The sequence below is a fragment of the Balaenoptera physalus genome (genome assembly GCF_965194825.1).
Source record: "Balaenoptera physalus genome assembly, chromosome: 16".
In the NCBI taxonomy this organism is placed as follows: Eukaryota; Metazoa; Chordata; class Mammalia; order Artiodactyla; family Balaenopteridae; genus Balaenoptera; species Balaenoptera physalus.
The window spans coordinates 50,109,054-50,133,570 of record NC_138898.1 but is presented as its reverse complement, the minus strand read 5'-3'; the positions used below and the strand labels follow the sequence as shown (position 1 = coordinate 50,133,570).

At 44.3% G+C, this 24,517-nt stretch overlaps 1 protein-coding gene across 2 annotated transcripts in view; it reads left to right on the top strand.

The window, feature by feature from the left end:
- The window catches only part of KAT14 (lysine acetyltransferase 14), a gene marked incomplete at its 5' end in the record, with an annotated part of 39,899 nt that overhangs the window by 10,425 nt on the left and 4,957 nt on the right, over positions 1 to 24,517 (top strand). Inside the window, 4 exons of one of the 2 annotated variants that reach the window (XM_082431661.1) lie at positions 11,635 to 11,816; positions 13,380 to 13,796; positions 13,911 to 14,479; positions 23,552 to 23,688. In XM_082431661.1, coding sequence (XP_082287787.1) covers positions 11,635 to 11,816; positions 13,380 to 13,796; positions 13,911 to 14,479; positions 23,552 to 23,688 — 1,305 coding nt within the window. Of the gene's footprint in view, positions 1 to 11,634; positions 11,817 to 13,376; positions 13,797 to 13,910; positions 14,480 to 23,551; positions 23,689 to 24,517 lie in introns of both variants that reach the window. The other variant, XM_082431660.1, reaches the window with a different exon arrangement.

The following is a 24,517-nucleotide window of genomic DNA, read 5'->3' as shown; positions in this document are numbered from 1 at the left end:
CATCCACCTCACTACAAATAGCTCAGTTTCATTTCTTTTTATGGCTGAGTAATAGTCCACTGTATATATGTGCCACATCTTCTTTATCCATTTATCTGTCGATGGACATTTAGGTTGCTTCCATGTCTTGGCTACTGTAAATAGTGCTGCAATGAACATTGTGGTACATGACTCTTTTTTTTTTTTTTTTTTAATTTTATTTATTTATTTATTTATTTATTTATGGCTGTGTTGGGTCTTCGTTTCTGTGTGAGGGCTTTCTCTAGTTGCGGCAAGTGGGAACCACTCTTCATCGCGGTGCGTGGGCCTCTCACTATCGTGGCCTCTCCCGTTGCGGAGCACAGGCTCCAGACGCGCAGGCTCAGCAATTGTGGCTCACGGGCTTAGTCGCTCCGCGGCATGTGGGATCTTCCCAGACCAGGGCTCGAACCCGTGTGCCCTGCATTGGCAGGCAGATTCTCATCCACTGCGCCACCAGGGAAGCCCCATCTTTTTGAATTATGGTTTTCTCAGGGTATATGCCCAGTAGTGGGATTGCTGGGTCATATGGTAGTTCTACTTTTAGTTTTTTAAGGAACCTCCGTACTGTTCTCCACAGTGGTTGTATCAATTTACATTCCCACCAACAGTGCAAGAGTGTTCCCTTTCCTCCACACCCTCTCCAGCATTTATTGTTTCTAGATTTTTTGATGATGGCCATTCTGACTGGTGTGAGGTGATACCTCATTGTAGTTTTGACTTTCATTTCTCTAATGATTAGTGATGTTGAGCATCCTTTCATGTGTTTGTTGGCAATTTGTATATCTTCTTTGGAGAAATGTCTGTTTAGATCTTCTGCCTATTTTTGGATTGGGTTGTTTGTTTTTTTGATACTGACCTGCATGAGCTGCTTGTATATTTTGGAGGTTAATCCTTTGTCAGTTGCTTCGTTTGCAAATATTTTCTCCCATTCTGAGGGTTGTCTTTTCATCTTGTTTATGGTTTCCTTTGCTGTGCAAAAGCTTTTAAGTTTCATTAGGTCCCATTTGTTTGTTTTTATTTCCATTTCTCTAGGAGGTGGATCAAAAAGGATCTTGCTGTGATTTATGTGAAATAGTGTTCTTCCTATGTTTTCCTCTAAGAGGTTTTTTTAAAATTAATTAATTAATTTGTTACTGCGCGTGGGCTTTCTCGAGTTGCAGCAAGAGGGGGCTACACTTCGTTGCACTGCACGGGCTTCTTATTGCGGTGGCTTCTCTTGTTGTGGAGCATGGGCTCTAGGGTGTGCGGGCTTCAGTAGTTGTGGCACGTGGGCTCAGTAGTCGTGGCTCGTGGGCTCTAGAGTGCAGGCTCAGTAGTTGTGGTGCATGGGCTTAGTTGCTCTGCGGCATGTGGGATCTCCCCTGACCAGGGCTTGAACCCGTGTCTCCTGCATTGGCAGGCAGATTCTTAACAACTGTGCCACCAGGGAAGTCCCCTTCTAAGAGTTTTATACTGTCTGGCCATACGTTTAGGTCTTTAATCCATTTTGAGTTTATTTGTGTGTGTGGTGTTAGGAAGTGTTCTAATTTCATTCTTTTACATGTAGCTGTCCAGTTTTCCCAGCACCACTTACTGAAGAATCTGTCTTTTCGCCATTGTATATTCTTGCCTCCTTTATCAAAGATAAGGTGACCATAGGTGCGTGGGTGTATCTTTGGGCTTTCTATCCTGTTCAGTTGATCTATATTTCTGTTTTTGTGCCAGTACCATACTGTCTTGATTACTGTAGCTTTGTAGTATAGTCTGAAATCAGGGAGCCTGATTCCTCCAGCTCCGTTTTTCTTTCTCAAGACTGCTTTGGCTATTTGGGGTCTTTTGTGTTTCCATACAGATTGTAAAATTTTTTTATTCTAGTTCTGTGAAAAATACCATTGGTAGTTTGATAGGGATTGCACCGAATCTGTAGATTGCTTTGGGCAGTTTAGTCATTTTCACAACGTTGATTCTTCCAATCCAAGAACATGGTATATCTCTCCATCTGTTTGTATTGTCTTTGATTTCTTTTATCAGTGTCTTACAGTTTTCTGCATACAGGCCTTTCTCCTTAGGCAGGTTTATTCCTAGGTATTTTATTCTTTTTGTTGCAATAGTAAGTGGGAGTATTCCCTTAATTTCTCTTTCAGATTTTTCATTGTTAGTGTATAGGAGTGTGAGAGATCTCTGTGCATTAATTTTGTATCCTGCTACTTTACCAAATTCATTGATTAGCTCTAGTAGTTTTCTGGTAGCATCTTTAGGATTCTCTAGTATAGTATGTCATCTGCAAACAGTGACAGGTTTACTTCTTTTCCAATTTGTATTCCTTTTATTTCTTTTTCTTCTCTGATTGCCGTGGCTATAACTTCCAAAACTATGTTAAATAATAGTGGTAAGAATGGGCATCCTTGTCTTGTTCTGATCTCAGAGGAAATGGTTTCAGTTTTTCACCATTGAGAACGATGTTGGCTGTGGGTCTGTCATATATGGCCTTTATTATGTTGAGATAGGTTCCCTGTGTGCCCACTGTCTGGAGAGTTTTTATCATAAATGGGTGTTGAATTTTGTCAAAAGCTTTTTCTGCATCTATTGAGATGATCATATGGTTTTTCTCCTTCAGTTTGTTAATATGGTGTATCACATTGATTGATTTGCATATATTGAAGAATCCTTGCATTCCTGGGATAAACCCCACTTGACCATGCTGTATGATCCTTTTAATGTGTTGTTGGATTCTGTTTGCTAGTATTTTGTTGAGGATTTTTGCATCTATGTTCATCAGTGATATTGGCCTGTAGTTTTCTTTTTTTGTGACATCTTTGTCTGGTTTTGGTATCAGGGTGATGGTGGCCTCGTAGAATGAGTTTGGGAGTGTTCCTCCCTCTGCTATATTTTGGAAGAGTTTGAGAAGGACTGGTGTTAGCTCTTCTCTAACTGTTTGATAGAATTCGCCTGTGAAGCCATCTGGTCCTGGACTTTTGTTTGTTGGAAGATTTTTAATCACAGTTTCAATTTCATTACTTGTGATTGGTGTGTTCATATTTTCTATTTCTTCCTGGTTCAATCTTGGAAGGTTCTACTTTTCTAAGAATTTGTCCATTTCTTCCAGGTTGTCCATTTTATTGGCATATAGTTGCTTGTGGTAGTCTCTCATGATCCTTTGTATTTCTGCAGTGTCAGTTGTTACTTCTCCTTTTTCATTCTAATTCTGTTGATTTGAGTCTTCTCCTTTTTTTTCTTGATGAGTCTGGCTAATGGTTTATCAATATTTTGTTTATTTTCTCACAGAACCAGCTTTTAGTTTTATTGATCTTTGCTATTGTTTCTTTCATTTCTTTTTCATTTATTTCTGATCTTATCTTTATGATTTCTTTCCTTCTGCTAATTTTGGGGGTTTTTTGTTCTTTCTCTAATTGCTTTAGGTGTAAGGTTAGGTTGTTTATTTGAGATTTTTCTTGTTTCTTGAGGTAGGATTGTATTGCTATAAACTTCCCTCTTAGAACTGCTTTTGCAGTTCTTTTTGCATCCCATAGGTTTTGGGTCATCATGTTTTCATTGTCATTTGTTTCTAGGTATTTTTAAACTTCCTCTTTGATTTCTTCAGTGATTCTTGGTTATTTAGTGGTGTATTGTTTAGTCTCCATGTGTTTTTTTTTTTTTACAGTTTTTTTTCCTATAATTGATATCTAGTCTCATAATGTTGTGGTTGGAAAAGGTACTTGATACAATTTCAGTTTTCTTAAATTTACCGAGGCTTGATTCGTGACCCAAGATATGATCTATCCTGGGGAACGTTTCATGTGCACTTGAGAAGAAAGTGTATTCTGTTGTCTTTAGGTGGAATGTCCTATGAATATCAATTAAAACCATCTGGTCTGATGTGTCATTTAAAGCTTGTGTTTCCTTATTTATTTTCATTTTGGATGATCTGTCCATTGGTGAAAGTGGGGTGTTAAAGGCCCCTACTATTATTGTGTTCTTGTCGATTTCCCTTTTAATGACTGTTAGCATTTGCCTTATGCATTGAGGTGCTCCTATGTTGGGTGCATAAATATTTACAATTGTTATATCTTCTTCTTGGATTGATCCCTTGATCATTATGTAGTGTCCTTCTTTGTCTCTTGTCTTTATTTTAAAGTCTATTTTCTCTGATGTGAGTACTGCTACTCCAGCTTTCTTTTGATTTACATTTGCATAGAATATCTTTTTCTATCCCCTCATTTTCAGTCTGTATGTGTCCCTAGGTCTGAGGTGGGTCTCTTGTAGACAGCATATATGCGGGTCTTGTTTTTGTATCCATTCAGCCAGTCTGTCTTTTGGTTGGAGCATTTAATCCATTTACATTTAAGGTAATTATCAACTGTATGTTCCTATTACCATTTTCTTAATTGTTTTGGGTTTGTTTTTGTAGGTCTTTCCCTTCTCTTGTGTTTCCTACCAAGAGAAGTTCCTTTAGCATTTGTTGTAAAGCTGGTTTGGTGGTGCTGAATTCTCTTTTAACTTTTGCTTGTTTGTAAAGGTTTTAATTTCTCTGTCGAATCTGAATGAGATCCTTGCTGGGTAGAGTAATCTTGGTTGTAGGTTTTTCCCTTTCATCACTTTAAATATGTCCTGCCACTCCCTTCTGGCTTGCAGAGTTTCTGCTGAAAGATCAGCTGTTAACCTTATGGGGATTCCCTTTTATGTTATTTGTTCCTTTTCCCTTGCTGCTTTTAATATTTTTTCTTTGTAGTTAATTTTTGATAGTTTGATTACTATGTCTCTCTGCGTGTTTCTCCTTGGATTTATCCTGTATGGGACTCTGCTCTTCTTGGACTTGAGTGACTATTTCCTTTCCCACGTTAGGGAAGTTTTTGACTATAATCTCTTTAGTTGTTTTCTCTGACTCTTTTTGTCTTCTTCTTCTGGGACCACTATAATTCGAATGTTGGTGCATTTAATGTTGTCCCAGAGGTCTCTGAGACTGTCCTCAATTCTTTTCATTCTTTTTTCTTTATTCTGCTCTGCAGTAGTTATTTCCACTATTCTCCATTCTTCTGCTTCAGTTTTTCTGCTATTGATTCCTTCTAGAGTATTTTTAATTTCATTTATTGTGGTGTTCATCATTGTTTGTTTGCTCTTTAGTTCTTCTAGATCCTTGTTAAACGTTTCTTGAATTTTCTCCATTCAGTTTCCGAGATTTTGGGTCATCTTTATCATCATTACTCTGAATTCTTTTTCAGGTAGACTGCTTATTTCCTCTTCATTTGTTTGGTCTGGTGGGTTTTTACCTTGCTCCTTCATCTGCTGTGTGTTTCTCTGTCTTCTCATTTTGTTTAACTTACTGTGTTTGGGGTCTCCTTTTTGTAGGCTGCAGGTTCGTAGTTCGTCTTATTTCTGGCGTCTGCCCCCAGTGGGTGAGGTTGGTTCAATGGCTTGCGTATGCTTCCTGGTGAGGGGGGGGACTGGTGCCTGTCTTCTGGTGGATGAGGCTGGATCTTGTCTCTCTTTGGGCAGGGCCGCATCCGGTGGTGTGTTTTGGGGTGTCTGTGAACTTAGTATGACTTTAGGCAGCCTCTCTGCTAATGGGTGGGGCTGTGTTCCTGTCTTGCTAGTTGTTTAGTATGGGGCATCCAGCACTGGAGCTGAGTCTTAGTGTTGAGACAGAGATCTCTGGGAGAGCCCTCTCCAATTAATATTACATGGGGCCAGGAGGTCTCTGGTGGTCCAGTGTCCTGGACTGGGCTCTCCCACCTCGCAGGCTCAGGCCCGACACCCGGCCAGAGCACCAAGACCCTGCCAGCTTCACAGCACAGAAGAAAAGGAAGAAAGAAAAAAAAAACAGAACCCCCAAACAAATGGTAAAAACAAAACTAAACAGACAAAATCACACAAAGACACACTCATAAAAAGAAAAAAAAAGAAAAAAAAAAAGACAGCCCCAAGACAAATGGTAAAAGCAAAACTAAACAGACAAGGGACTTCCCTGGTGGTGCAGTGGTTAAGAATCTGCCTGCCAGTGCAGGGGACGTGGGTTCGATCCCTGGTCTGGGAAGATCCCACATGCCGCAGAGCAACTAAGCCTGTGCGCCACAAGTACTGAGCTTGCACTCTAGAGCCCGCAAGCCACAACTGCTGAGCTCACGCCCAACAGCTACTGAAGCCCATGCCCCTAGAGCCCGTGCTCTGCAACAAGAGAAGCCACCATGTACTGCAGTGAAGAGTAGCCCCTGCTCGCCACAACTAGAGAAAGCCCACACGTAGCAACAAAGACCCAGCACAGCCAAAAAATAAAAAATAACTAAACAAACAAAATCACACAAAGAAACATACACACACACACACACACACACCCACACTCACAGAGAGAACAAAAAAAAGGAAGATAGCAACCAAACCAATAAACAAACCCACCAATGAAAACAAGCACTAAAAACTAAACTAAGATAAACATAACACCAAAAACAAATCAAATGCAGAAAGCAAACCCCAAGTCTGCAGTAGCTCCCAAAGTCCCCGCCTCAGTTTTGGGAACATTTGTTGTCTCTTCATGTATTCCACAGATGCGGGGTTTATCAAGCCGATTGAGGGGATTTACTCCACTGCTCCTGAGGTTGCATGGAGAAATTTCCCTTCCTCTTCTTTGTTCGCACAGCTCCTGGGGTTCAGCTTTGGTTTTGGTCCCACCTCTGCGTGTAGGCTGCCCTCAGGCCTCTGTTCCCTGCCCAGATAGGAGGGTGTTAAAGTAGCGCCTGATTAGGGCTCTCTTGCTCACTCAAGCCAGGGAGAGGGAGGGGTACGGTAGTCATAATTGGAACGTGGGGCGTGCATGTGGCAGCAGAGACCAGCATGATATTACAACAGCCTGAGGCACGCCGTGTGCTCTCCCAGGGAAGTTGGCCCTGGATCACTGGACCCTGGCAGTGGTGTGCTGCACAGGCTCCCAGGGGGGTGTGGGTAGTGACCTGCACTTGCACACAGGATTCTTGGTGGCAGTGGCGGCAGCGGTAGCGGTCCATGCCTGTCTCTGGGGTGCGAGATGATAGCTGCGGCTCGCACCCATCTCTGGAGCTCGCTTAGGCGGTGCTCTGCCATCTGTGGGCACACAGAGCAAGAAGCCCTTCTCCTTGTGCACTTTGAAATTACGATCTCTTGCCTCTTCGGCAGGTCCAGACTTTTTCCTGGTCTCCCTCCTGGCTAGCTGTGGCGCACTGGCCCCCTTCAGGTTGTCTTCACGCAGCCAACCCCAGTCCTCTCCCTGGGGTCTGACCTCCAAAGCCCGAGCCTCAACTCCCAGCTCCCACCCGCCCCGGTGGGTGAGCAGACAGGCATCTCAGGCTGGTGAGTGCTGGTTGGCACTGATCCTCTGTGTGGGAATCTCTCTGCTTTGCCCTCTGCACCCCTGTTCCTGTGCTCTCCTCTGTGGCTCTGAAGCTTCCCACCTCCTGTCCCTGCCAGTGTAGGGGCTTCCTAGTGTGTGGAAACTTTTCCTCCTTCACAGCTCCCTCCCAGAGGCGAAGGTCCTGTCCCTATTCTTTTGTCTCTTGTTTTTTCTTTTTTCTTTTGCCCTACCCAGGTATGTGGGGCTTTTCTTGGCTTTTGGGAAGTCTGAGGTCTTCTGCCAGCGTTCAGTAGTTGTTCTGTAGGAGTTGTTCCACATGTAGATGTTTTTTTGATGTATTTGTGGGGAGGAAGGTGATCTCCACGTCTTACTCCTCCACCACCTTGAAGGTCTCCCCCTCACATCTTCATTATCCTTTTATCTATTGATGGGCACTTGGGTTGCTTCCATGTCTTGGCTATTGTAAATAATGCTGCAGTGAACATAGGGGTGCATATATCTGTTCAAATTAGTGTTTTGTTTTCTTCGGGTAAGTACCCAGGAGTGGAATTGCTAGATCACATGGTAGTTCTATTTTTAATTTTCTGAGGACCCTCCATACTGTTTTGCATAGTGGCTGCACCAATTTACATTCCCACCAATAGTGCACGAGGGTTCCATTTTCTCTACATCCTCACCAATATTTGTTATTTGTTGTCTTTTTAATCATAGCCATTCTCACAGGTGTGAGGTGATAGCTCATTGTGATTTTGATTTGCATGTCCCTGATGATTAGTGATGCTGAGCATCTTTTCATGTACCTGTTGGCCATCTGTATGTCTTATTTGGAAAAATGTCTTTTCAGATCTTCCACCCATGTTTTAATCAGATTGTTCATTTTTTTGATGTTGAACTGTATGAGTTCTTTGTGAGGCATCTTTCTTGATCAAAAAGGGAGACTATGTGTGTTAGTGAGAATTTAAAGCAACTAACTTTCTCCTTGATCTAACCAGAGGAGTGAAAGAGAATTAAAAATTACTCTGTGATTCCTTGGCACTCAGTTTCCTGCCTCAGTGCTGTCCTTCCCTTTGGGAACTCTGCTTTAAGCATCAATGATTGGAGAAGCCCTGAAACCACTCACCCGAGGTGGTCTCCAGTGCTCAGATGTGTCCATGTATGAACACACAGACTCACTACCCCCACAATTAAACACTTCTCATAGCTGCTAAAGATTTACAGTCTGCTCTCCATGGAACATACTTTAAAATTCTTAACAATGTTAACCATTTCTCATTTGCCATAGGATATGAGAGAATAGTATACTGTATAATGAAGTTTTAAATTTGAATACATTTTCTTTCACATCTTATATGTCCTTAATATTTTATTAAGGTTTAAATGTATAAAGGTTTATTAAGGGCTAACCTAAATAATTTTATGTACCTATTATAGAAGCAAGTTAAAAAGTACGCAAAAGCTTAATTACTACATTTTAATTGCTATTGTATATGTGATCATTTAATCTGGTTTTACAGTCCTAGCCTTGAATTGTTCCCAAAGTTATAATTTTGATTACTGAAGAATAGTTTGAATATTTTTTCTATTACCATATTTCATTGATTTTAAGATAAACAGTTTTTCAAACTTTGACATCTCTGACAGCTGGATACATCTTAGAAGTGATGGTGTGTCATAGCTTACTTGATAGCTAGTTTTCCTTCTTGTACACAAAACGGTGTGTCTTAAAGTCAGTGGATCTTATGTTTGATGAAATACGATAAAACACATTCATAGTATTTAAAATTAAAAATATTATACAGGCATATCTCAGAGATGTTGCAGGTTCAGTTCCAGGCTGCTGTAGTAAAGCAAATATCACAATAAAGTGAGTCACATGAATTTTTGATTTCCCAGTGCATATAAAAGTTATGTTCACATTATGCTGTAGTCTGTTAAGTATGCATAGCATTATTTTTTAAAAAACAGTGTACACACCTTAATTAAAAAATACTTTATTGCTAAAAGATGCTAACCATCGTCTGAACTTGAGCAAGTTGTAGGAGTAACATCAGAAGTCACTGATCACAGATCACCGTAACAAATACAATAATAATGAAAAACTTTGAAATACTACAACATCTAAAACATGCCACAAAGACATGAAGTGAGCACATGTTGTTGGAAAAATGGCACCGATAGACTTGCTTGATTCAGGGTTGCCACAAACCTTCAGTTTTTAAAAAACACAGTATCTGTGAAGTGCAGTAACATGAGCTATGCCTGTATGATGAGGGTTCTGGGAAGATGGCAGAGTAGGAAGCACCAGAAATCTGTCTGCCCACCTAGGTAGCAGTTGCATTGGCAGACTCCAGTGTAACTGTATTGGAACTCTGGAGTCAGCTGAAGGCTTGCAACTTCCAGTGGAAGCCTTGCACCATAAATTACAATCAGTGTTGGTCAGTTTTAACCGTGGCAGACAGCCATGCACATATTCCTGGAGCAGCTTGCACATAGTATGGGATCCGGGTGGACACAAAGGACGCTGTCCTCCACATATCATATCTGTGCTGATCACTGACTGCTGCTTCTGATCACAGAGGTGCTGACAGAGGGGTGGGCGGCCTTTGTTGTTGCACCTCCTCCATTGTTGCAAGCCCCTCCCCCTCTGGCTGAGGTGACTTTAAAGGGACTCAGAGGGCTGGCACCTTCCTCCCCGCTTTCACTTTCCTCTTTGTCCCCTTTTTGGAGCCAGACATTGAAGACTAAGACATTCAAAAGCAACCACATATACAGGGGAATTAGCCACCCTGCATGTCCAGGGTGGGAGGCACAGGCTTAGACATGAGCTGAGAGGACCTTGAGTTTCTGCTCCGGCTGATCTTTGGCACAGAGACAGCCTGCAGCTGTCAAAAACCAGTAAACCCCGGGGAAGGAGGAGAGTCTGGTGTCCAGAGTTAACACATTATTAGATTCAAATGTCCACTGTCCAGCAAAACACAAGGAATACAAAGAACAAGGAAAGTATGGCCCATTCAAAGGAAAAAAATAAACTAACAGAAATTGTCCCTGAAAAAGACCTAACGGTGGACTTACTGGCCAAAGACGTTAAAGCGCTGTCTTAGAGATGCCCAGAGAACTAAAGAAAGAAGTGGAGAACATCAGGGAAGCAATGTATGGACAAAACGGAAATATCAATAAAGAGATAAAGAAGTTCTGGAGCTGAAAAGTACAATAACTGAAATGGAAAATTCACCAGAGGGATTCAAAGCCAAATAGGATAATGGGAAGAAAAGTGAACAGATCCCACAGGGCCTGTGGGACAGCGTTGGGCAGTGTAAGAAAGCAAGTGGGATGGGTTTGCCCTGGTCCGACCTCTGGGCAACAGGAGGGGGGCCTGGAAAGGTCAGAACAAGGTGAGACCTTGTTCTGCTCTGACCCAGAATGCTGGGGGTCATTCTCCTGTCTCAGATATGTGCTCATGCCTTTATAAAGTTTTTTTGTTTTTTGTGGGGTTCTTTTGGTTTGTCTGTGTTTTTCTAGTACATCTCTGTTCCTAAGGATACTTTTTTCTCTTGCCTCCCTAGCAGTATTTGTCATCTGTTAGACTGACTTTCCTATGAAAAACTGTTCTTTAGGATTTCTGGTCATTGATTTATGTTTTCAAGGTGGAAATAGAACAGTTTCCTTAAAAAAGCATTTTTAGCAGGAACCTGAATAGTTGACATTTTACATATCATTTAAAATTTTTGTTGTATACACTGTTGTGTAGTTATTTTGAAATGCTTGCTGTATTTTGGGGGGGTTTGGTCAGAGTTGGTAATTCCCCCACAGTTCAGCTCTGTGGGACATACCATATAGTTTTATTCCTACTCTACTATGCGAAGGCAAGTAGCAGACTGAGGGATGCCTCCTTCTCCTTGGGTAAAATGAACTGTTTACCAGGGCTAATGACTCTCCTGCTTTCTTTCCTGAGAGTTGTGTTTATCTCATACATAAAAGCAGCTCAAGTTAAATAAAATTAGCCTGTAGAACTCCATAATCATGGATAAGAAGTGTTTTATGAGCTTTGTTTGAATTAACTTCATTTAATCCCCACAGCAGTCTTGCACGTTCTATTATCCTAATTTTAAAGATGAAGAAACTGAGGCAGCTAGAAGGTGGTGGAGCTGGCATTTGAAGCCACGCAGAACCCCGAGCCTCTCCCTTATCCAGTGTGCTCTGTTCCTTCAAAGAGGGGAAGTTGCATAGCCTGTCACAGACTTGGAGGCAGAGACTGCACTGTCTATGTAAGGATAGAGTTGAAAAGCCAATAATTTTTAAATTCTTGGACTCTCCAGGAAAAAGACCTCCACCTGGTGGAGCACAGTGGCGGGCTGCCTTAGCGTGGGGAGCCCCATGTACTTCCGCTCGGGAGCTCAGGAATTTGGAGAACCAGGATGGTGGAAGCTCGTCCACAACAGGCCCCCTACCCTGAAACCCGAGGGAGAGAAGCTGTCCATCTCCACTCTGAAAGTGAAAGGTACTGTCGTGAGCTGAGAGGTGCCAGTGTAGACAATCCGCTTTTACCAGGCATGGAGCCCTTGCCTCCCCGGAGCTGCTCTGCCCCACAGTTTTATTCTAACACGGTTTTTTATGCCGTAAATAAATATTATACAAAAAATGTTTTATAACTGCCTAATCAAGTTACCAGTTTAATAACTTTCCTTTAGTATCTGAAAGGTTCTCTATTTTCAATCTGTTTATTTATGGTTTTAATCTTTTTAGTATGGAAAATTTAAAATATACAAATGTGAAGTAATATAGTGAATCCCCTGGTACCTTTGTCTTCACTTCAGCAGTTAACACTGGCAATCTTGGGGTTTTTTTGTTTGTTTGTTTGTTTTAAATATTTATTTATTTATTTGGCTGTGTTGGGTCTTAGTTGCAGGTCTTAGTTCCCCCTTGGCATGTGGGATCTTAGTTCCCCGACCAGGGATCGAACCCTCGTCCCCTGCATTGGAAGGCGGATTCTTAACCACTGGACCACCTGGGACGTCCCAATCTCATTTTATCTTGGCCCCTGGGTCCTTTCTCCCAACCCTCCACACATCCCACCCTCGGATTATTTAGTAGCAACTTCCAGGCATCAGCACTTCCTTCCTAAATATTTCATGATTTATCTCTTATCCATAAGGACTCTTTTTTGTAGCCTAACCATAATGCCATTTTCACACTTATAAAAAATTAACAGTAGCTCCGTACTATCACACATTGATCTGATTTTTAATGACCTTTTGAATTTTTAAAAATATAATTGGAAACAAATCTCATAGGATTGAAGGTGTAAAGTCTGAAAGTTCCCCACATGCCCACCCTGCCTGCAGCTTCACTCCAGTGGAGCCACTCCTGTCTCTTGTGAAGCTTTCAGAAGTCCCCTCTGCATATTGAAGCATTTTTTTACTGAAAAAAACCCCATAAACTGATTCATACTATGTTACTTGTTCTCCATTTTTTTCCCCACTTACCAGTATACATTGGACATCTTCCCATAACAGTACATGTAGATCTACCCTATTTTCTTTTATTACATTGCATTCCATTGAATGGCTATGTGATAATTTATTAAACCTTTACCCTGTTGATGGACATTTTGGTTATTTCTATCCTTTTTTGGTATTTAAACAATACTATAATTACACACATTTGCCAATTTTTTGTGATAAATTCCTGGAAATAGGTTGCTGTATCAAAGGGCATATTTATTCAAAATTTTAATCATATTGCCAAATTACCCTCCAAAAAGTTGTAATAAAGTTTATGCCCTATCAAAAAGGCATGAACTATCCATTTTTCCCCCTACGCTCTCTGAGCATTATCAAACTTCTAACATTTACCAATTCCAGTAGGTGAAAGACGGTGCAGAAGTGTTTACATTTGCATTATAATTCCTTTTTCCTGGTTAAGAGAAATCTAAATCTTAGTTTAGGGCATTCATTGAACGTTTTTCTCTTTCAAACATGGAAGTAGATTCACAATAAGTTAGAAAAAGAAGCTAACGTTGAATAGCTATTAAAAAATTTAGATATTTATTCTTTTCCAGCAGCCTCGAAACCAACTTTAGATCCCATCATTACTGTCGAGGGACTTAGAAAGCGGGTGAGTCGGAATCCTGTGGAATCTGCCATGGAATTGAAAGAGAAAAGGTCTCGCACTCAGGAAGCGAAGGACATCCGGAGAGCCCAGAAAGAGGCGGCTGGCTTTCTTGACCGCAGCACCTCCTCGACGCCTGTGAAGTTCATCAGCCGAGGACGCAGGCCGGATGTGATTCTGGAAAAAGGAGAAGTGATCGACTTCTCGTCCCTGAGCTCCTCCGACCGCACCCCGCTGACAAGCCCATCTCCTTCCCCGTCTCTGGATTTCTCTGCCCCTGGGACCCCTGCCTCTCACTCAGCCACGCCCAGCCTGCTCTCAGAAGCTGATCTGATTCCTGACGTGATGCCGCCACAAGCCTTGTTTCACGGTAAGACGGCCCGTCCTCGGGTCTCTTGGGTTGTGTGTGGCCCTGATGGCAGTGTGTGTGCTGTCCCTGTGGGCGGCGGGTCTGCATTCCCCTCCTGCTTTCTGCTCTGCGCAGATGACGATGAGATGGAAGGTGACGGCGTCATTGACCCTGGGATGGAGTACATCCCGCCCCCTGCCGGCTCGGCCGCCTCGGGGCCAGGGGTTGGAGGCAGGAAGAAGGTCAGAGCCCCTGAGCAGATCAAGCAGGAGGTGGAGAGTGAGGAGGAGAAGCCCGACAGGATGGACATCGACAGCGAGGACACAGACTCCAACACGTCCTTGCAAACAAGGGCTCGAGAGAAGAGGAAGCCCGTGCTGGAGAAGGACCGGAAGCCCAAAGGGCCCAGGTTCACCCCCGTGAGCATCTACGAGGAGAAGCTGCTCCTCAAGCGGCTGGAAGCCTGTCCCGGGGCCGTGGCCATGACCCCGGAGGCCCGGCGGCTGAAGCGGAAGCTGATTGTCCGGCAGGCGAAGAGGGACCGGGGGCTGCCGCTCTTTGACCTGGATCAGGTTGTGAATGCCGCGCTTCTGTTAGTGGACGGGATTTATGGGGCCAAAGAAGGAGGAGTTTCCAGGCTTCCGGCTGGACAAGCCATGTACAGGACAACCTGTCAGGACTTCAGAATCCTTGACCGGTACCAGGTAAGTGTTGGCCTCGCTCTCCAACTCCTGGGGCCGCAGCTCCAAGGAGCACGTGGGGATGTGGAAGAAAACAGCAAGGGAGAGAGGTACAAAAATGGCTGGGCTGTATTTTTTTTTTATTTGTCCGATATGAACATCCTTTCATACATCTGAGTTTGGATTTTTGTTTTCCTTTTGGGGATTCCAGAAGGAACCTAGATGTTTTCTTTGTATCTCTTAGTCCCTGAGGGTGGCTGTACATGGTTTGGGTCGTGGCTTTGACGGACAGGTTTGTTGAGGACATACAGCGTACTGGACACTGAGCTGAGCAGGTGTGAAGGCGTGTGGACATCTGTGTAGTTAGGTGACACCCTGCGGAAAGAGCAGCTGGGGTCAGTGTGGGTCAGCGTGGCCGGAGGATGCCTGTGTGTGAGTGCTCCTGGGAACAGCTGATTCCACCCAGAAGTGCTGGAATCCGCCTTCCCACGGCAGGAGCAAGACGGCTTCTCTCCTGTATCTTTGCTGGAGTTTGCTACTAACCATCCTTCAGCTGGTTTTGCTGATCTGATGGCTGTAAAATGAAGCCTTGTTTTTTTACATTTATTTGGTGACAGGTGAAGTTAAACATTTTTCCTGTTTCCTAGTTGTTTGTGAATTGCCTGTTTGGACTCTTTGCACATTTTCCTGTCTGCTTCTTTGGACACTAGTGGCATCTGATCTTTGTTGCCAGCGTTCTGATATTACTCAGTGATGATACCACATGTGGGGCTTTTCTTTCCTGGGGCTGGGCCTTTGCTCTGTGGGCCTTGCCATTTGAAATGCTCCTTTTTTTTTTTTTTTTAATAATATTTATTTATGTATTTGACTGCATTGGGTCTTAGTTGTGGCACGCGGGATCTTCTTTGCAACATGCAGGATCTTTAGTTATGGTATGCTTGATCTAGTTCCCTGACCAGGGATTGAACCCAGGCCCCCTGCATAGAGAGCACGGAGTCTTAGCCACTGGACCACTAGGGAAGTCCCTGAAACACTCCTTCTTGAGTTCTGGAATTTCCTAGCTTCTATTGTCTCTGGTTTGTCTCTTTAGAACACCCCTGTTGTTTGGATATTGGGCCCTCTAGACCAGAGATTTGCAAGCCTTTTCTATAAAGGGTCAGATAGTAAGTAGCTGTGGCTTTGCAGGCCAGCCCTGCTGTGCAGTGTGAGAGCAGCGTACATGATACATGATGAATGGGCGTCGCTGTATGCCAATAACATGTATTTACAAAAGCAGGCTGGTTTTGGCTTGTGGGGTCTGTAGTTTGCCAAAGACCCTTGCTGTAGCTGGATCCCCTTAATTTTCTTTATTTCCATATTTCCCAGCTTTCCTTTCCTGGGAAGTAGTAACCTGCCTGCCTACATCCTAGAAGCCTCATAGGGAGGACCAGGAGCTGACCATGCAGTTGTTAAACTTCACCTGAATCTCCCTGTTTTCAGGACAGAGCTTCCACCCTTGGCTGCCTCAGAATCTCTTTGGAGCCGCCAGAGTCTAGCCTGCCCCTGGAGGGAGGGGTCATTTCTGGATGTGAACGGCAGAGGTGTCATTGGAGCTTTAACCTCTTAACTAAAGAGACGCTCAGTCCATAGCCACCCTGCTCACCCTCAGCTTCAGCAGGACCTGATGCCCCCGTTGCTGCGTTGTCCTCAGGCACCGGCTCTGGCCTGTCCTCACCACTGCCTTAGGTTTTGGCTCTGCTGGTCTTAGTCACTTGCCACTTACTCATATGCTTTCGTTGCTGTCATCTGCTCACCTCTTCTTTGTTCTCATAGGTTTGTCTTTTTAATCCCTATACTTAATTTTTTTTTTTAATTTTATTGATTTATTTATTTATGGCTGTGTTGGGTCTTCGTTTCTGTCCGAGGGCTTTCTCTAGTTGCGGCAAGCGGGGGCCACTCTTCATCGCAGTGCACGGGCCTCTCACCGTCGTGGCCTCTCTTGTTGCAGAGCACAGGCTCCAGACGCGCAGGCTCAGTAATTGTGACTCACGGGCCCAGTTGCTCCGCGGCATGTGGGATCCTCCCAGACCAGGGCTCGAACCCGTGTCCCCCGCATTGGCAGGCAGACTCTCAACCACTGCGCCACCAGGGAAGCCCTCTATACTTAATTTTTAAAAGTATGAAATGCATCGTACCCATAGAAGAATGCATAGAACATATGGATATAATTTAGAGGTTAATAAGATAAATAACTATGAATCTAGCTCCTGGGTTAAGACACAGGGCATTAAAAACACCTTAAAGATCCTTCTGGGCACTGCTTGCTCCCCCCAGAGGGAGCCACTTCCTGACTTTCAGTGTTAATCATTCCTCTGCCTTTTTAACGTCTTTATCCCTAAACAGTGTACTTTTAGTTGTTTTTTTGTTTGTTTGTTTGTTTTGAAAACTAAGTAGGAAGCACAGATGGAGCTGTGTAAGGAAATTGCTGCTATTAGATGAAGGCTTCCAGGAGAAGATAAGCTTGACGGGCTTTTTGGGTCACTGATGTAGATTGAATTGTGTCCCCAAAAGTGTATATTGAAGTCCTGACCCCTGGTGCCAGTGAATGTGACCTCATGTGGAGATAGGGCCTTTGCAGGTATAAGTAGTTAAGCTGAGGTCACACTGGAGTAGGTTGGGCCCTTAACCCAGCGTGACTTCTGTCCTTACAAGAGGAGAGACACACAGGAGACATGCCATGTGATAACTGAGGCAGCTTTTACAGCTTTTAGAGTGATGTGTCTGCAGAGCTAAGGGGCAGCAAGCCTTGCCAGCCACACCAGAAGCCAAGAGAAGGACATGGAATAGATTGCCACCCAGAGCTTCTGGGAGACCACGGCCCTGTTGGCACCTTGATGGCTGGCTTCTGGCCTCCAGAACCATGAGAGAGGGTATACATACATTTCTGTTGTTTAAGGCCGCCTGTTTGTGCAGTGTTGATACAGCAGCTCTAGGAAGCTCGTCCAGTCGTGTTCTGGCTTCAGCTGCCGTGCCGTGACCCCTTCCTGGGGAAGTCTGTGGCCAAGGTCGTTAAGGAGTCCTGGGAGTCTGAGCATCAGCGGGCTGCAGTGTGTACCAGCGTATGTGCGGAAATCTGGTCGGGGCGGGGGGGTCCCTGTCCTGCGTCAGGGCTGCCGTGCTTCCCTCCAGCTTGTCAGAGGTCAGGGCGGTTATCTGTGGGGTAAGTGTCCTCCGCTGACCCAGGGAGCCCGCAGAGGGAGCAGGGGAGCCTCACATGCGTTGTGAACCAAGCTGAGCACGGACAAGCCTCCTCGGGTTTACAAGACGGTCCAGTGGGGCAGAGGCTTAGTGACGGTAGCCTCAGGATGTCTGCCCCTTGAGTCACACTTGTCGCTGTGTACTGGCCGCCATCGTGGTCCTGGCATCTCCCCTTGCCGGAGCCCCATCTTCCCCTCTGCTGGATTGAACCCCCTGTTTCCTGCTCCCCATCTTTACCTTTTCATAGGTTTACTCCCTTCTTTAGTGAAGCACATCCTAGTGGCTTCCAGAGGAAAGCTGCCTGGGAAGTAAACTTTGAGACCTTGTGTGTCTGAAAGGCCTTGAACTTAGAGCCAGAATCCCCAGCTAGCGCTGGGTAAAGCTGAGTGCCAGCTTAACAGCAATACTGGAAGGAAGCGGCAGTGGAGCAGTGCTTTCAGAGTCCTCGGGAAAGCTAGGGTGAACAGGGAATTCTGGGCCGAGGACCCCCAGTGTCACTTCCTTTAGACCCTTAGGCCAGTCAGAGTCCCTGCAGAAGACTCTTCAGTCTCGGGACCCTTGTGGCCACCGGGAGAGGGGGTCTTGCTTAGCCTTGAGCTGGTGCAGGCCTCACCCCTCAGTGCCACGTGAGCTGCCCGTCCAGAGCCTGGTTAGGCCTTCTGTAGAGCTGGGCCCCCAGACTCCTGTGGGGAGGGCAGCCACCCCGCGGGTGGGGGCGGGGTTGGAGGTTTGGGGCCTTCCTGCTCCGCCCACAGCTTTTACCTGCTCCTTAGCTTTTCCCAGTTCCGGAGGAACCTGGTGCTGCCACCTGGCTTAATTTAGGAGGATTCTGCTGTACAGGTTGGGCTGGTTCTCACTTCACTGAAAGCCAGCTTGGGATTTTGGCTTTAAATCTGCTACTTTGTGTCCATCTGCTTCCCAGTTACTTTGGTTTCTTCTCCTGATCTTTTTGTTCTTGCCTGCTTGTCTTTTCTTTTTTTAAGTCTGTTTCTTGTAGTTGGGTTTTGGGAGGAAATAAAATTGGATGTTTGTGTTTAATCCCCCATTTTAACCTGGAATTTTAGTATCTCTTTAATGCAGTTACATAGGGGAGCAGCCGTAAATGCATTTGTTCAATCCATTCTCTTTCTTGTCTTCTGATCAGTATATTCATAGCTATAACTGTCTCTATGATATTTTAACCATGACTCATGACCTTTGAAATGATGTGATTTTTTATCAATCAGTACTTTGCGTTTTGTAATTTTTCTCAGCATTTCCTCTTTAAGCCAAGAGTTATTTAGTGGTAAATAACTCGTAGTTTTCTTAGATACATGAGAATTTTTACAGTATCTTTTAGTAATTGATTTAATTTCTAATCAAAGAAAATAGTCTATGTGATGTTGAATCTTTTCTATAAAGAAAATTGTATGTTCTATTTTTATTCTTTTTATAGGTCCTAACTTAAGACATGTATTGATTTTTCTCTGTTAATTTTTTAATATTATCATGTGCTCTTCACCCTGCAAACCAAAAAATACCTTTGCATGCTCTCCTTTGCCTTTTTTCTTTTGTGTTGCTTGTTTAGGTACCAGTAAATCTCACTAAAGTGTTCACTCAGTCTCACTTCCCATTGCTTCTTCTGGGTTAACTTCTTGCTAGAGTACTTCCTCTAATAGTTCTTTAAAATACGGTCTTTTTGAGGTTAATTTTTAAACCAGTATGCCTCAGAAGATCTTCACTTCACTCTTGCATTTAAATGCTAACATAGTTGGATATAAAATTGTCATTTTGTTTTTTCTTTTAACTTTTAGCATTATTACTCCATCATCGTCTTGCTGTAGTGTCTTTCCTGGAGCCACAATGTCAGGCTTACTCTTGTTTCTTTGTAGGTGGCCTCCTTTTTTATTGTCCCATGTCCTGGAAGCTTTCCGAGTTTTCTCTTTGTTTGTGATCTTGACTTGTGTTCATGCGTTTCAAGTGTTTTTTGCTCTCGTTTGTCTTGCTTGGCACCTCTTCTCTTTCAGTTACACGTGTCCAACATGCTTCTTGGCGTTTATCCTCCTTGTTCTCTGAGCTCCTTGGGACTGTGGTTTTGGTTTGGTGTCTCATTAACTTGGGGAAATTCTCAGTTGTTACTGCTTCAGGTGTTTCTTCTGTTCCTTTTTCCTCCTTCTGCTATTCCCATTATGCATATATTACACCTTTTGTAGTTGTACCACAGTTTTTGGATATTCTGTTCCGTTCTGCCTTTCTTCCCTTTGCTTTTCAGTTTTGGCAGTTTCTGTTGACATGTCCTCAAGCTCGGGAAGTCTTTCCTCAGCCACGTCCGGTCTACCAACGAGCCCATCAAAGCTGTTCTTCATTTCTGCTACAGTGGTTTTGATCTTAGCATTTCTTTTTTATTCTTTCTTAGAAATTCCATCTCTGCTCAAATTACCCATCTGTTCTTTCATGTCCTCTACTTTGTCCATTAGAGCCCTTAACATGCTAATCATAGTTATTCCCAGTTCAGTAATTCCAACATCTCTGCCATATCTGAGTCTGGTTCTGATGCTTCTGGCTCTTCAAACTGTGTTTTTGCCTTTTAGCTTGCCTTGTAATTTTTTGTTGACAGCCAAGGATGGTGTCCTGGGTACAAGGCACTGTGGGAATAGGCCGTTAGTGATGTGGGGGGGAGGTGTTCTGCAGTCCTCGGATTGGTCCTCGGTCTCTAAGTGAGCGTGTGCCCCTGGGCTGAGACTCCACAAGGGCTTCTCAGTTTTCCTCCCCAGTTAGGTGGGACAAGGTGGCTAGAGGGGGCAGGGGCTGGGTATTCCCTTCCCTCAGGTAGGTTAGGCTCTGGCAGAATAGTTTCGCCTGAGGGCAGCCTTGTTAAGGAGCACAGATACCCTGACAGTTCAGAATGAGCTGCTCCCCATGGCAGCAGGAGGGGATTTTTCTTTGATCCTCACAGTGAGCACGTGGTAGAGCCTCCTAGAGGTAAAACTCACGCAAGTGCGGGGCCTGCCTGGTGTCTGTTCTCTCAGACTTGTCCCCGCTGAGCCTCCAGCAGTTCATCGATGGCAAGTAAGGTTTTCCCCTCCCGGCACTGCTTCCCGAGGCTTCTTACTCCAGTAGGTTGTGAACTTCTGTATCCACTTGTCTGTCTCCAGTCTGCGAGGCAACGGTTTGCCCTGTGACCTTACTTCTCTGATGGGTCGGAGAAGAGTTGTTGATTTTCAGCTTGTTCAGCCTTTTCCTTGTTATGGTGGAGTGAGGACTTCCAAGCTCCTTACATGCAGGACTGGAACCTGAAGGGAAACTCATGCTTCTTTATTTTGGGAAATTCCTCATCATGCTCTTTAAATACATTTCTCCTTTATTTTTTTCCTCCCCTTCTGGACTCCTAATATGAATGTTGACGCCATCACTTCTTTATCTTTTCATTTGGTTTTTTGAAGAGACCTATCCTTAACATTGTTTGTTGAGTGCTTACAGGCAGACCTCAGAGATATTTCGGGTTCAGTTCCAGACCACTGCATTAAAGCAAATATTGCAACAGAGAGAGTCACGTGAATATTTTTGTTTCCCAATGCATGTAAAAGTTATGTTTACAGTATAGTGTAGTCTATCAAGTGTGTAATAGTATTATCTCTAAAAATCCAATATATATACCTTAATTAAAAGATCCTGTATTCCTGGGGCTCCCCTGGAGGTGCAGCGGTCAAGAATCCGCCTGCCAATGCAGGGGACACGGGTTCGAGCCCTGGTGCAGGGCTAAGCCCGTGTGCCACAACTGCTGAAGCCTGTGTGCCTAGAGCCTGTGCTCCACAAGAAGAGAAGCCACCGCAATGAGAAGCCTGCGCACTGCAACAAAGAGTAACCCCTGCTTGCCACAAATAGAGAAAGCCTTCATGCAGCAACGAAGACCCAATGCAGCCAAAAATAAAAATAAATAAAAGAAATAAATTTATTCTTTTTTAAAAAAGATACTTTATTCCTAAAAAATACCATCATCTGAGCCTTCAGTGAGTTGTAATCTTTTTGCTGGTGGAGGGTCTTGCCTTGATGTTGATGGCTGTGGACTGATCATGGTGACTGTGGCAGTTTCTTAAAATCAGTCAACAGTGAAGTCTGCCTTATTGATTGACCCTTCCTTTCATGAACAATTTCTCTGTAGCATGAAGTGCTGTTGGATAGCATTTTACCCACAGTTAGAACTTCTTTCAAAATTGGAGTCAGTCATCTTAAACCCTGCAGCTGCTGCTTTGTCAACTAAGTTGCAATATTCTAAGTCCTTTGTTGTCATTTCAACAGTTTTCACAGCACCTTCGCCAGGAGTAGATTCTAGAGTAGTGTTCCAGGCAGAAGCTGAGGGTGTTCAAACTGGTGTGGAAGCAAGGGAGAGGGCAGGGGTGGGGACTGCGCGCATCCAGGGCTTTCACAGACCTCACCTTCCCATTTAACCTGATGCTGCTTCACGGGCTCAGGGGCCGCTGTAGTCTCTGCTGCGTTACAAACCAGCCCAAAGCTTAGTGGCTTAAAACAGTAACTATTTAATTCCTCTTCTGAGTCTGTGGACTGGCTCAGCTGGGTGTTCTTCTCCTTCATGTGCTGAAGGAAGGGGCACCCTGTGGCTCCACTCAGCTGGGAGCTGGGTCCTCCAGAGCCTGTCTCCGTGTGACCGCCAGCCCTTCAGTGGTTACGCCTGGGCACCGTGGCAGCTGGGCTCGAGGAGGGAGGAAGTGGAAGCCGCCGGCTCCCTAATGGCCTGGGCTCAGAAGTCCCAGAATGTTACTTATGCCATGTTCTGACTGGTCCAGCCTGTCCCAGGCCTGCCAGATTCCAGGGGAGGGGACGTTGACTCCGCCTTTCCATGTGGGGAGACACTTGTACCTTCAGGCACAGGAGGAAGCATTGGGCCATATTTGGAAACTGTATACCACAACTTTGAATTTCACTTTGAAATGCAAAGTCCTGGAAGAATTTCAGAGTTGGCCTTTGAAAGTTTTGGTGTCCGGTTTGGGAAAGTAATCAGAGCAAATTATTAAGGAAAGAATTCTTGCTCTTCTTCCAGCGAAGTTGTTTTCTATGCTAAGAGCAAGCTGTTTCTACAAAAACAACTCAGGTTTCTAAACTTCATCCAACCCTTGGGAAACCACTTTATAAATGTGCCTTTTAATCTTTCCATCTGAGCTCTTTGCTATAAAACCCTACTTGTCATGTTCTGTTACGACATGACCGAGGGCCCTGGAGCAGCAGTGTCTGGAGAGCAGACGTCTGCAGCCCTTCTGTGGGGACATCCTCTGGAGGAGCAGGACTGCGTCCCCCTTGACCCTCTGGTCGGGCCTCTACGCTCATGCTGTGTTTTAGGGATGATAATCTGCATCAGTCCTGCTTTTGTCAGATTTACTTGGTAGAGACATATTGTAATAGATCCACATGCAGATGCAGCAGTGATTGACCCCCACGCCCCTGTGATAACAGAGACCACTCATGAGACAGGAGGCCTGTGTGTGTTACCCCTCCCCCCTGATGCTCGGACATTTGATGAGTGGATTGACTGTGCCTTTATAGACAACATGAAATCTGGAGAGGCTGTAAATCCAGGGATCAATTCTGCGTTTCACCTGTCTAAATCTCTTTTAAAATCTTTACAAAACTTAAAAATTTTTAAAGTTATTTTGCTTTTAAACTATTAAACCGGAATTAGTTTTTCATATCCATTTTTATGTAAAGGTACCTATGAAGTTTGTATTGAACCTTGAGCTTTCCAATTAATTCCTGTGGACTTACTTTCTGACACATAAAAATGTTGTAAGTACTACTTATCTGTGGAAATTAAACCAATCCTTTGAGTAATTTTACTTTTATATAACTAGCATGTCTTTCTCATAGACTGCCTTGCCATCCAGGAAAGGATTTCGGCACCAGACCACAAAATTTTTGTACCGTTTGGTGGGGTCAGAAGATATGGCTGTGGACCAGAGCATTGTCAGCCCTTACACTTCTCGGATCCTAAAGCCTTACATCAGGTATACAGAGAAGAGCTGTGATGTCGAGCGTGTCATGGGGAGTAATGTTTGTGGTTTTCAAGCCCTGTTCCCCAGTTGGAGTGAATAAAGACCAAGACCTGTGAGCTGGCATCAGCAAGGACCGAGTCTGTGCTCTGTGTCCAGTCTCATCCTTGGCTTGTTTCAGCTGTACATTTTTGCAGAAAGGATGGTCCTTTGAGAGAAACATAAAAGGCAAGGATAAGTTAACTCTGTTAGATTTCATTATGATTATCATACTCATTGTTTTGTTTTAAATTTCAAAGTTGTATATATATTAAGTCGTCTGTGAAATGAAAAGATGGGATGATGTCTCAGTCGGGCCTGTATGTGGACTGCTGATGAGTCTCCTTGTGTAGGCAGCGCCCTGGACGCCGAGCTGGCCGGAGAGGCCCCAGCACTGGGCTGTGCGTGACTGACAGTTGTCTCTGCTGACCACGCTTGCTCTGCAGCCCCCAGTCATGCGGTCCTCCTGGCACAGCCCCGCCCTCCCGGGCAGATGCCGGGAAGCAGCATGCGAGCCTCCTCCACCTCCTGGTCCCCAGCTGTCCTGGCAGGGTTGGGCCTTCCTCTCCTGGGCTCTGTCCTGTGTCACAGCACTCAGAGGGTTGAACTAGGATGCTGTTTCTGTTTCCCCATTCTGTTCATCAAGGCTCACCAGCACTAGTAGAGTTCCTGGCAGGTACTGAGGGGTTGGGTCTGACTAATGTTAATAGAATGAATTTTAAATTTCATACCAGAAAAGTATTGTAGCTGTTAAGTCAGCCGCCATAAAAGTAGTGCAAATTAATTTAAAATTTCAAGCAGATCA